This window comes from Nannobrachium achirus (assembly GCF_963921795.1).
Source record: "Nannobrachium achirus genome assembly, chromosome: 23".
NCBI classification, from domain to species: domain Eukaryota; kingdom Metazoa; phylum Chordata; class Actinopteri; order Myctophiformes; family Myctophidae; genus Nannobrachium; species Nannobrachium achirus.
In genome coordinates this window covers 26,971,642-26,985,231 of record NC_137830.1, presented here as the reverse complement: position 1 = coordinate 26,985,231, position 13,590 = coordinate 26,971,642, and the positions used below count along the sequence as shown (strand labels likewise).

The 13,590-nt window shown below is 41.0% G+C and overlaps 1 protein-coding gene across 1 annotated transcript in view; it reads right to left on the bottom strand.

Moving 5' to 3' along the window:
* Positions 1-218: 218 nt before the first annotated feature.
* Positions 219-13,590, bottom strand: part of ano6 (anoctamin 6) — a gene marked incomplete at its 5' end in the record, with an annotated part of 36,229 nt that continues 22,857 nt past the window's right edge. Inside the window, 13 exons of the mRNA XM_080754135.1 lie at positions 219-901; positions 1,151-1,256; positions 2,464-2,672; positions 4,277-4,482; positions 5,077-5,210; positions 5,413-5,510; positions 6,805-6,974; positions 7,589-7,817; positions 8,214-8,291; positions 8,828-8,973; positions 9,621-9,681; positions 10,121-10,226; positions 12,917-13,051. Of these exons, the coding sequence (XP_080610261.1) occupies positions 677-901; positions 1,151-1,256; positions 2,464-2,672; positions 4,277-4,482; positions 5,077-5,210; positions 5,413-5,510; positions 6,805-6,974; positions 7,589-7,817; positions 8,214-8,291; positions 8,828-8,973; positions 9,621-9,681; positions 10,121-10,226; positions 12,917-13,051 (1,903 nt within the window). The 3' untranslated portion in view covers positions 219-676. The remainder of the gene's footprint in view (positions 902-1,150; positions 1,257-2,463; positions 2,673-4,276; positions 4,483-5,076; positions 5,211-5,412; positions 5,511-6,804; positions 6,975-7,588; positions 7,818-8,213; positions 8,292-8,827; positions 8,974-9,620; positions 9,682-10,120; positions 10,227-12,916; positions 13,052-13,590) is intronic.

Genomic DNA, 13,590 nt, shown 5'->3' with positions numbered 1-13,590 from the left:
CTGTTAAAACCTTTTAAAACCTGGTTATACCGAGAGGCAGGTCCTAGTAGAGCATTCTTGTCCAGAGGTCAAGTGGCTAAAGAAACCAGCCTTCAACTAAAGTTGTGATTTTCTTTGTGTGTCCTTATACAACATGCCCAATGCCTGCCTGCTCAGTCTCTGTATCTCAGTCACTGTGGACAAAAGCGTTGGCATACTTGGCTAAAATGTAAGATGCATCTGTTTCTGTGAATAAACCAGGGGCAACAGACAGATATAATTTAGAAATTCCTTCCTATTTAATGTCGCTGTTGTGTCTGAAAGACAAGGAAGAATCCTTGAATGTGCTTGGGTTTTCCTCTCTCCACGATGTCTACAGTGCACATTTTCCACCCCTTTTTTTACAAACATTCCGTAACAGTAACAGCCCGCCGATGAAGGGCTCTTCTGAGGACGACCACGTAGTAGTATTTGAATGTTTTAGACAGAGCAAAACTGTTGACACTGTAGGTCCCAACAATGTGAGTCTATCTCTATATAATAGTACACATATCATAAAAAATGGTTTACAGCTGAAAGGAAAAATATTTAGCTGTACTGTAAGTCAAATGAACAATATCCGGTTCTCCATTCCTTGCTGTTCTGACAGCCTCAATCAGCCCTCGCAGGTATCTGACAAAGTTGTCTTTCTTTGGCTCTAAAAGTCCAGCTCCATCTCGCCCTGTTCCTTCTCAATCTTTTCCTCTGCCTGTTTTCGGACCTTGTCGGCATCTGGTTTCAGGCGCTTGGTGACCAGCTTGAGGTTGGCCTCGTGGATGATGACCTGCGTCAGGTAGCGCTCTCGTTTGATCTGCTCCTTGACCACCTCAGGTACATCTGGGATCACGTAGGACAGGACAAACTTTGTCAGGTAGACGATGTGCTGCAAAGGAACAGAGTGGAATAAACAGTTCCATTAGACAGAGGGACAGACAGATAGACAGACAGGCAGACAGACAGACAGACAGACAGACAGACAGAGAAACGCATTCTCTCATTAAATGTAGCATTTGTCTTGTGCATTTAATACACAGGTTTTTATTAATTCAAAATGTAAGTTATAGATGACACAGCATTAACCATTTCATTTTCCTCCTCTTTTTTCTCAGAGACAGTGGCATTCGTTACTCACCTCTAAAACAATTATAAAGGCCATTTTGGCGGCGACGACATGCCAGTAGTAGGTATTGTACTCATATTCTCTGTGGTGTCCTGGTGGATATCGGAAATCTCGGTATCTGACAGGGGACAACATTGTTTGTTACACGAAAACCAAAGAGAGCCCTTCTATATAGGAAAAGATAAGATAAGATGTCTTAGCAGCGGCAACAGTAAGTGTGAATCGAAAGGGCTTTTCACACTGACACATATAGTACAGTAATTAATTTTCAGTGAGAGGTGAGCGGGCAGGTAGGAAGGCATGGGCAAACCGACAGGTTCCAGTATACTGTACATACAAGTGACTGAGAGCTCATGACATAGTCTTGCATGTCAGGGGCGCTGATTTACGTTTCTGCCGGTGGGTGATCAAAACAGTCGACTGACAACTTGTCTCAGGAACCAGTCGGTGCACAATGCGCTCTTCTGACACAAAGACCTATAATCAGTGGGTAGATCCATCACAAACAACTCGTCGACCAAGTTTTAACCCTTTAACTAAATAGTAAGGCTACAGTTTTTACTGAGAGACAAGATGTGGGCCTTTGTGACACACATCTCTCTCTCCTGGAACACGGAATCGGCACCTATGGCGCTTGTGCTCGTCTCATGCACACGCTTGCCTGCATCAAGGTGAATTGTGGAGACGTGCATGGTTTACTCGCATAGCATTTGTCTGCTTTATTTTACATGAGAAGCACAGTGAGACCCGCCTATCCAAGAACGCAGGCGTTGTGTTTCTTCCCGAGTGAAAAGGGTCTCAACCTACAATTAGTCCTTCGCTAAGCCCCTCCCCAAAAGCGATTGTCCAATGCTAGCTTAGCAACCACTGCTAAACTGGCAGCTTGCCATGGCAAGCTTCCGTCAGCAGTCATACAGTAGCTGTCAATGTTATTTCGCCCGCTCACACATAATGAAGTTAAAGTTGATTGAGTTGATACTGTTTCTCCCTCTAGCCCTGAAACATGACGGTCGTATCTCACGGCCATCATGGGTCCACCTCACCATTTTAATCCAAACGTTTGCTATTTTCTAAAAATGTTTTAATGTATCAAAGTGCAGGATACGATACGACTGTTCAATGTTTATTGAAATAATGTCATGCACATTTTTCCAGTGCATAGCCTACTGCAAGCCTTGTTGACTAGATTTAGGAGAACTTTTGAAGCTTTTCCTCCTGAAATGATAGATTGAGTAACTCATTGCTAACGTGGTATTGGACAAGGATGGGTTGGGGAGGGGCTTAGTGAAGGCCTAATTTGAATGAGTCAAAACTATGCCCCTTACCTGCAGGTGGTGCTGTTGTTGAACCAGTTCGGCGGTGGGTTGATGGGTTTACTCCGATTCTTGAAGTCTTCTATGTTGAACACAGACAGGGTGTTATTAATGTATCCCTCCATGGTGTGGTCGCTGTGGTCTCCGTACGGGTGGACAGAGAAAGACCAGTAGTACACCAGACGAGGGATCATGTCTGAAGTGAAGGCGATGATCATTGCCTGAGTGAGAGGGAGACAGAAAACAGGAGCCTACCGTAAATGTCGATGGTAAACTTTATATGCTCAGAGAACATTGGGTATAAATTCATATGGGCAGTTGTTGACGGAAATGAAATAGTATTTGTTGTTAGATGTCATGGTTTATTGTCATGTTGTAATATAGGACAGCGTTTGTTGCAACATATATACAAATAAGAAAGGCAATAGTACTAAAATGAAATGATATCCATAATGTCAGTATGTCAGTATGTAGTATTGAACATTAACAGTGAAGCAGTAACTAGGAGCATCTGTGTGTTGTTTCAGGGGGGAAATGGCAAAGATCTGTTGAAGAATGAAGGTAATTTGTCAGTATGCATCCAGATAGTAGAACATGCAAAGTGTAGTGTAGGTAAAATAGAATGATAGTCTGCGAAGTGTCTCTATAGCAGTAGTAACAGCAAAGTAACATATTTAATGTACGAAAGGCTGTTTGAATGATTGTCTTTGGCTAATTAAAGGAGTTCGCTATAAACAATGTTGTCAGTAATGCGTAATGCCCTTGTCATTATCCACAATGAAAACGTGTACAGTGCTCACTGCTGGCTCTCTTTCCCCTGGAAAAGGCTGTGTAGAATTGACAATGAGCGAACACAGGTTGAGGCAAGTAGATGCCAACTCGTTCATTCTCTTGGCCCTGACCTTTATTGATGGTAACTAGAGAAAGCTAAGCGGATAGGGAACTGTCGTCTAATGAAGGTGAATGGAAGCTCATCACCTCTGTCATTGTGAGGTATTCTTGGGAAGAAGATAGTTTTACCCCTGTTTGTGCCTACTGCAATCTCACACTCAATGACTTTCTCCATCATTTGTATTACCACCATTCTGGTGCCATTCTTTAGAGAGCGGCCGGGACCTGTTTGCAGGTTTCTAATCAGCATGACTGGTGCGCCTACTTTCAACTTGAGGTTTTGATCAGAGATTCAGAGGGTGTCCGTGATCCCTGATGACATCAGTAGGACTAAGTCTGTGCGTGTCAGTGTGACGTAAATCGCATATGTGCAATATATGGAGATCTCTATCTCTCAGTCCTTGTCCCCTTTTATGGGCATATTGGTTGGATCGGCGGACTATTGTAAAATGTTGTTTTGTACAACTGTACATCATGCAAGTACAGTAACAGCAGGGGGAGTAGCTAAGAACGTAGGCAAAAATCAGATCTATCCGTGCGAAAGTTGGAGTCTGTAGAACCAACCATGTGCTCTGAGACCCCAGATGCTGATGTGGGACCCCATGGGTCTCGGCGTCAATTAGTAGTGCTGTTTCTCTATTGTTTTCCGTGGCAATGAAGTGACTTTCCCTAGAAAAATGTTCTGTCCAGTAACTGAACAACCTGTACGACCATGCCATTTATTTACAAATGTTGGTTCATTAAACAGTAACTGCACCTAATGAAAAATTCAACAATGTAATGTAAGAAGTAAGAACTTGCTTTTGAATAGGACCACATTTTCTGAACTAAAGGTGTGAAAGGTTGGATAAAGCCAAGAGAAAGACGTGCTGGACTCTCTGGAATCCAAATGAGTAAAATCTGAATTTTAATCCCTAGTGTCGTCAAGACTCACATTTGTTGCCACAGCCAATATGGCAACACCCTGCAAGATGGGCTGCCAGGCTCCAATGTCTTGGGCCTTCTCAGGCACCATGCGGCGGAACTGGGTGGTGATCTTCCAGGCGTCCACCCGGATCTCAAACAGGTTGTTGACCAGAGCCAGGACCGGAGCCAAGGGGAAGGAGGCCACGAACAGAGTCACAAAGCCAAACTGGATCACTAAGAGATGACGAGATGTGATGTGATGAGTCTGCTGCCTCTATCTAATGGTACTATTCCCCTGCATGGTACCAGCATAACTTAACACAACTCAAAAAGTTCAATTTTTACGCATTCCAATTTTCAATACTTTTACTTCCACTCCACTACATCTCAGAAGAAAATATTGTACTTTTACTCCACTACAATTATATGAAAACTTAAGTTACTAGTAACTTTGTAGATTTTAATTATTATTACAAAACACACAAACCACTTCAGCCCTGTATATATTTCGGTCATTTGAAAATAACAGATCTACAAGCCCACAATGCTTTGCATTATGAGCTTGTACATCAGTTATTTTCAAAAAAGAAATTATACATTTTGAACTAGTGAAATGGGACATTCTGCACAATCAGTAATTCTACTTTTAGTACATCAATAATATTTTGATGCCGATACTTTCAGACTTTTACTCAAGTACGTTTTCAATACAGGACCTCTAATTGTAACAGAGTATATTCTACATTGATTGCAGTATTGATTATTTTACTTAAGTAAAACATGTGAGCACTTCTTCCATCACTGGCACACACACCACCATCACCGTACCCATCTCAAGGTATTCATAGAACAGTCCCAGTTTCCCCATTGGCTGTAGACGGTAGTCTTGTTCCCAGCGTGGAATGACCTTCTGTGAACCCACACGGGGTCCACAGAACCGAATTATCAAGTTCTTCACCCACCTACAGACGAAGGTGACAGAGAGGGAAATGCACAGAACAGCATATGAGTTAGCAGGCACTAACACTTTTGTGTATAGGAAAGGTTTTGATTAAAGTTTCTCCCTCCAGGCTACAGTGTTTTGCTTCATGTACTACTGTACGTCGGTAATTCATTTATTGGCCAAAAGAAGCTTGTGATTGTGCTTGTGGTTACAATACGTACGGTAGCAGGACCTCCTGGATGTTGTTCCAGATGGCTTTCCCACCCATGATGATGGTCAGCTGGGTGGTCAGCTCAGTCAGACAGCCCCCAGGATCACACTGCAACACCAAGGAACACATACAGTAACCATTACAGCCAACAGAACTCTACGTGCATGGATATCATTATTACTCAACCCTGACCTGGAACGCATCCGTCTCACTCTAGATTTGAACCATTATTTTATGCTTTATAAGATCTACAAGTTCACAGCGTGGCACAGGGTGCTGTGCTGCGAGCTTGTACATCTGCTATTTTTGAAAATTCTTTAAATTTTGTGAAAATCTTTGAATATATATATACTTTAAAGCGAACATTTTTAAATTAAATCTTTGCTTCTGGGAGTCCCTGGAACGAAATACTTTGGGATAGGGGTCCGTGGCCAAATACATATCATTCTGGGGGTTCTTGACATGAAAAAGGTTTGTGAACCATCAACCACTGATGATAGAAACATGAGTTTTTCAAAAACCTTTAGAAGACATTTGTAGAATCGGGTCAATATATTCAAAGACTTCCACAAATGTTCACTATTTTTGAACAGCTAAAGTATAAAATAATGGTTAAAGTGGTTAGAATCTAAAGTGACACAGATGCGTTCCAAGATCTTAAGGCCCTTACACAGCTGGTGCGTGCGAATAAATATGACTAAATTGCATCCACAAATATTCACTCATCAAACAACAACTAATTTGGTGATGCCTCGCTAAAGTTTAAAAGAGTTAAAAAGAGTTACAAATAAAAAGATCTACCTTGTTTTGCAAATAAATTGCATTTGTGGGATAACTTCTCATGGCATACGATTAATTCACATTCATTTAAACAGTGGTTTAAATTTATCAAGGCACCACATTTGTCCACCAGAGGGCATTAATCCATAAGGTTACAGGGTTTGAATACAGCTATATTGTTGTCCATGCCTTACTGCTTATCCCTAGGCTTCTTTGCCTTTTACTAATTTGAAAAATATTTTAAAATAAGTCAAATTGCTGATCTACATCAACGCGTTGTGAGCTTGTAGATCAGCTAATTGAAATATTAAAACATTATAAGGGGTAAGGCGAGGACGAAAAAAGAGCCCTATAGACTCACTTAAGACATTCATCAGTAGCCTCAAAAAGCATAGGATAGGTGCGCTCAGTAGAGTGCAAATCTCCAATAAGAGGCATGCTTTAATAATAATAGTGATGTATGCAGTGTAATTATGACCTAGAGCTATGACATTGTAGGGTGAGGACATGTCATTAACAGCTGTACAATCTCCAAAGTGTCTTCCACTGTTGTTTAGTTTTTATGTTTAATTGTCAAACATAAAACTAGAGACACCACAAGGACAGAATAAAGAAACTGTACCTCCTCATTTCGGTACTTTCCCAGGAGATAAACAGGGTCTCCTGGGTAGCCAACCGCCTTCCCCTTGAAGAAGGCGATGTAGAAACAGGAGGAGTAGTAGTTAACAAACTGGAACAGGAACATCTTCATGGTCAGACTGTTCTCGTACTCTGTCTTGGTCCGGGGGAGCTCTGTTATCAGGAGTCAGATCAGTGAAACAAGGTGTGAGATTTACCTCTTTGGCTTATTTTCACAACATTACTCATTTGGTGTGTCTTGTATATTTCTATATCGCTGTTGTCGGGTGGAAACCTTGTATGTCCAAAACCGTTTTTATTCATAATAATAAATAATAAGAAATCTATTTAAACTAGTGAAAATAGCCGATCTACAAGCACACAACGCCTCATGCAGTTCTTGTATATCTGCTATTTTTACTAGCTTTGTGCAACAGTCTTATATGATGAGGCGGGGCTTTAAGTTAAGTTCAAAGAAGTTTTGAACTTGAATCCTTAAATCTACTATTTTGTAACCTAAAGTTACTTTCTGGTTTATATACCAGAAACTTAGATATCACTGTCACGGTATATTTCAACTGCAGTTTGTCCCAATCTTAAATTATTCTTTTCATTTACTGTAGAAGTAACTGTTTGAAATCTACATCCTCCCATTCACCTCCATCCTAGTCTCAAGACAGCTGAAATTACGCAAGACACGTAACTTATAGTTTGGGGGAAAAGTGCAAACTTGGTATTACTTATTTACTTCTTTTTCAGGAGGGGAGTTAATGAAAGCGCTGCCTCACCAAAGTCAGTGATCCAGATAGCCACCTTCTCGTACAGGATGTTGAGGGTCATGATGACCACGAAGCTGATGATGGAGGCAGTGACGGAGGTGGCCATCTGAGGCGTCACGTATTCCTTCAGCGGCTCCAACTCCTTCAGGTCCTGACGCCTGAGTCTCGCAGAGAAGGCGAAGAACACGGCCAGACGGTACACGATGATGGCCACTACAGACGCCAGGATCAACAGCACCTGGGAGGAGGAGCAAGAGTTGTGGGGCTGTTGTAACGCCAGAGAGAACACCAACTTTCCCCCGCATGGGAAACCAAAAAGGCCAAGAGGAAATCCTCCCTTGGCCAGGGAAGACATTTATCAGGACCACAATATAGATATATTACGTAATAAATAATATATTAAATATTTGTAAAAGTATAATATGATGTTGAAAAATGTAAAAGGTTTAATAAATCCACCATAGACTGGGAGTTTCTAGTTCAAAGAATGTAGATTTAGTCAGAATTAGTCAAAAAGTAAAAAATAAATATGTGTGTGTGTGTGTGTGTGTGTGTGTGTGTGTGTGTGTGTGTGTGTGTGTGTGTGTGTGTGTGTGCTATGAATACAAATGGGAGTAGCATATCAACATCTTACCCAGAACAGAACGGTCGATATTCCTAAGGAAACACGAATGCATCTTCCACAGGCTGTATAAGGCACTTTTTCCCTAACCTGAAACATCACAATAAAATTGCATTAAAGATCTCTGCTTAGATAACATTGCCATAAATTCATACTTTTGTATCAACACACTGGCAGTGTAAGGGTCCAGAAGCAGACATGTTTGTACTTTGCCCTTAACATGAAGATCAATCTATTATCTATTGTTTCTTATAGTCTAAAAAACATCCTTTTACATAATGGAATATGATGTTAGCCATTAATTACAGTGAGGAAACAGGAACAAACAGAGATACAGAAATTCTGGCAGGACATCAAGTGAATTAATCACAGAATGCCCTGGAAGGGAGGAGAGTTTAACCCAGTCCCTTCAGGTTGCAGAGCTGCCGGGCTCAACCTGATACAAAGACATTTTCACAATAGCTCCCATGGGTTGTACTAGACAGACTCCTCAACCCCACGTCACTCCTTGGTCATTTTCTTCTGACATTGTTTATTTATTTCAGTTTGCACCCTGCTGCAACCACACTGCAGCAACCACCTTAACACTGTTAATATGTGTCATTTATTTTGATCCTGTGACCTACCCGTGTGACGGGGTTGACCCGCTCGTGGAGACACCTGGCCTCGTATTCTGGCCGAGGTTGTTCTTCCTGCTCCAGGAACTCCACGGTGTCCCACTCGTATTCTATCTCCGCCTGGTAACGCTTCCAGAACTCCAGGAACAACGTCACTGTTTTGCAAGGCAAAAGAAATACAAGGTTAATGAGTGGTATGTGAGAGGAATACCAGAATGCTCGCAATCTATCCTTATCCTCAGTAAAACAAATACAAGAATACAAGAACCGCCCCCCGAGCGGTCCTTTTAAGGCGTGCATTCCGGTTGTGAGAAAAACCCATTTGGGATGAGCAACCTGGAAGGAAGCAATTAATCAAATCTGTATGCTTCAGTGACTAAGTATGTGGGTTTTAATCAAGAGTGGTGAGTTGTATTGTTACTGTGTTTTGTGAGGCCAAAGAAGTTTTAAACAGATAAATGATGAAGTTCTATAATTCTGTGTCAGATATAGGCATAATGTACCTCATACATCCACACTCCACAGTCAGCAAAAAAATAATAAGGGAAATAAATAAGGTAAATTACACACTCCACAGTCACAAAAAATGAATAAGGGAAATGATAAACCATGCTGCAAAATCCACGAGTCATACAGCAGTTGTAATAATGTCATAAGACTTGAGAGCATTTTCTATGCAGATCCAAGTTGCTGATTCAGTGCTTATAATGGATCAGCAGATCTGTGTCATCATATAGTGTCATCATGGAAACCATAAGAAATTATGAAAGCTTGGAAATGTTTAATTAATTAAGCGTCTCACCCCAGATTGACATGAAAACAGCAAACACCAGGGTCGCGTAGTTATCAAATATACAAAGTTTCTGGGGAAAAAAAACAAGAAACAACAATATTTACACACATCTTTATAATTCAACTGTCCCTATGCAATTGACTTGAAATCTAATCCATTCAAAGTAGCAGTGCTGGAAACCATAACCATTCATAAACCTGCATGGTTTTAGTCCTAAATGATACAGCCACTACATACACAATGACACATACTACACATTTACATGCAAAAACAAGGGTGAATTATTAGTTATAGTACACTTGAAAGGTAGCAACTGAAGTCCTTAATGAACAAAACAATCACACTGAATGGTAGGGGCTCTTCACAGGCAGGACAGTCAGTAGGATACTGACAACACACAAATGTTTGTGTGGGGAGGAATTAATTGGCTTAACAACTAAATTGGGGAGGAAAAGGTGTACAAAATTTAAAAAAAATACAATTTGAGTAGAAAGGAGTGTTTCACTCACTTTAGATGCTTCGCACGTGCTGTTTAACCTCCAGTAGTCACACTCCCTGTCACACTGTGGGCACATCACTATAGCCCCGCCTATCTCTGGATCACACACCTCTTTACTGTCCAATAAGAGAGGAGAACGGTCACACACTTGTCCAGTAACAAGAGAGAGGTTAACCAATGAACAGTGGTAGTGAGTCAAACTACTTGATCACTGCAATCACAGCCAGGACAGTTACAAATACAACATGCAAAACATTTGTCATTGCTACCATTGTTTACAGTAGGCTACTAACATATAAAAGCTTGATTTAACAAATTTACATAACTTATGTACCTAACTAATAATGTGATATTATTGTCTTCCCCAGGCCACCTGGCCTGGAGGCGAAGACTGTTTTCGTCCCTGTCCATGTGTGTGATCGTGTGTCCATCTGTGAACATCTAACCACCAGATCGATCAACATCAAACATCAAGCCGCTTTCCAATCCGAGGGATTCGGACTTAGAAGTGCGCATTTCAAGGGCTATGACGTCACTGGGCCGCGCCAAGTGCTGTCCCATTTAGTAGACCGCGTTAACCTACCCTTGGAATGTGCACTACTTTCTCCTCGTTTTGAAGCGTACAGCCGATGGTCACTTCAAGCACTTCGTTGGATAGCGACGTCCCACAATGCAACGCGGCGCCTCCACGATTCAACCCGAATCAAAACTAAAACAACCGAGTTTGAGCATCGCATTAAAAGAGCTAGAGATGGGATTTATGGCTTTTTGAAGTGAGCCGGATCTCTGGGATCCGTTCCTTTCAAAGAGCCGTTCAAAAGACTCATTCTACTAGTTACTTTGTAGATTTGATTATAATTATAAATAACTTCAACCCTATATACATTTATTTCGGACATATATTATATAGGTAGTAGGTACAAACCTGCCATTTGAAAATAGCGTATCTACAAGCTCACAATGCGTTGCGTTGATGCATTGTGAGCTTGTAGATCTGCTATTTTCAAATTATTTTTCAACATTTTACTCATTGGAAAACCTGTGAAACAGGACATTCTGCATAATGAGTACGTTCTAATATTGGTACTTTAAGTACATTTTGATACCAATACTTTTTTACTTTTACTCAAGTACATTAACATTCCAAACTTATACTTGATTGCAGTATTGATATTTTTACACAAGTAAAGAAATTGTGCACTTTTCCCACCACTGTTCATTAGAAAGGAACGGCTCCCTATACTGTGAACCGAATCCTATCGTTCATTTCAAAGAGCCGTTCAAAAGACTCGATTCGTTCGCGAACGTCCCACCTCTAAAAAGAGCTACTACGCCTCGGTTCGACTCATGCTGGTTCTCAATTCTCCTCGAACGTCGCAACGATATTTTAAAATAGGCTGTGTCATGGTGAATTATGAAGAAATACTATCCTGAACTATCTAAAAAGTTAATTCCCGGTCGCAAAAAAATAAGTTTGGGGGCGTTTAAGACACCGCGGAGGAAAAAATGGTGGACGAATGATTTTTGCAACCGGAAGTTCTCGGCTATGCACTTGGCAGTGCTGTCCCATTCCACAGGCAAAAATGTGCACTTCACAGGACAAGCACTACACTACACTAGCCCTACCCTAGCTAGGGCTACACTACGAAGGGCGCACACTCTGGATTGGAAAGCGGCTTTTGTCTACCAGTAAGTAGTCCCTAATCGGGAGATAAGCGACCGCCAGGTTGCATACACAGACTTTAGAAGGCAATCGTAGCCAATCAGGAGGGAATATGGGAAATGGGACAGATCCATATTGATGACATGACTTTAAAAATATTGTGTACCGCTTTGCATGATTTTAGGGCAAAATCTGTAGGAGCAGTGTCCAAAAATGTGTTTTGCAAAGATCGGCCTGATGGTGGCGCTAGAAGAGGGCCAAGTGAGAAATCAGGGGCGGAGGTTGTGGTTTGCCAGCCAAGGAGTGTGTGTGCAAAGATGGGCATGGATAGGGGCAACGGTGGCGGAGATAAGATATGGGGCAAAAGTGTGACGTGACGTGACAGACTGAGGGACTGACTGACTGACTGATGGACAGACGGACGGAGGGACAGCCGGTGGAGCTTTTCATAGTAACTTGCGACCAGACGGTCGCAATTACAGATTTTTTGCAAAATTTCAATGAATCTGTACATATTGGGCCTCATTCACTCGCACATTTTGACTATATTCTAAAGTAAGTTTGCCACTTGTTAAAGACAGATGTCTGGTTCTTGATAAGGCTGTGTAGAGCCTTGATCTGTGCACATCTCAGGTGTTTCAGATGATGAATTCCACCTCGTAAATCAAATACCAGTTTGTGTGTGTACCATTTGCATTTTTCCACACCCCATTTAACACTATAAAAGGCAATCAGAAAAAAAGTGAATGTCTATAAGTCCAGTCATGCATCCGTACTTCAAAAACAAGCAATAGATTTTTTTGCTTCTTTTCTTTAATATTTTGGGCACATTTTAGTTTGAGGTTTGAAACTATTGTAATAGATTTTACATGAAGAATAGGGCATTCTAATCTGACGTTTACACGGGTCTCAGAGCAGACAGTTTTCTTGTACCTAACAAACAAATCCAGGTAAAAATAATAATGATGAATCACATTAAGCTCATGGGAACACTCATGTAGGCTACTATATGCACATTAGTATCAAATTTGAACATTGTGAATGAGGCCCATTAAGATCTTTCATATTCCATTCCAATACAATTCTGAAATGGTGATGTGAGATACTGCAATATGCACATGAACAACAGATTCCATACTGTACCTCCAAGTGCTTGTTTCCTGAGTTGTGTAGCCATAAATGAAACAGCTCAGTCCTACAATGGCAGCAAAGGCCAGCATGGCTGTGTAGAATCCCAGCCAGGCAAAATATATGCCGATCTTCTCCCCATAGTACTTCCTGTGAACAGCATTACATGAATCAGTGATGTTTGTGGTTTAATGATATGGCATCTTGCTCCATGTAACGTAATAACGCTGAAAATAAAAATCCATTCATAAGAAATTGTACCAATGGCAACAATGTGCACAGAAATAATAATAATACCGGTAAACTACATTATGTTGCTGAGTTAATGCAGCTAGAACTGGGTGAGATTTAAGTCAAATATGGATTTAGACAAATAGATAGATACCATAACTATGAACTAATGTGCACGCAAAGCTGTGTCAAGTTGTGTGTGTGTGTTGTAGCGTTATCAGTTGTGTATATTGTTAACATGTGCAGTCTTTCTGCTTTTAATTCTGCCACGGTAAACAATCCAAAGCTGTTTTTAGTGTTTCTATTCTATTCTATTCTATTCTATTCTATTCCATTCTATTCTAATGTGTGTACATAATCTGCCCAGTCATCACACTCTGTTATACCTGAGACAGTTTATTGTTGGTACGAACAGTGAGGACTTTATTTAACAGTTACCAACTTCAGCAGTACGATAT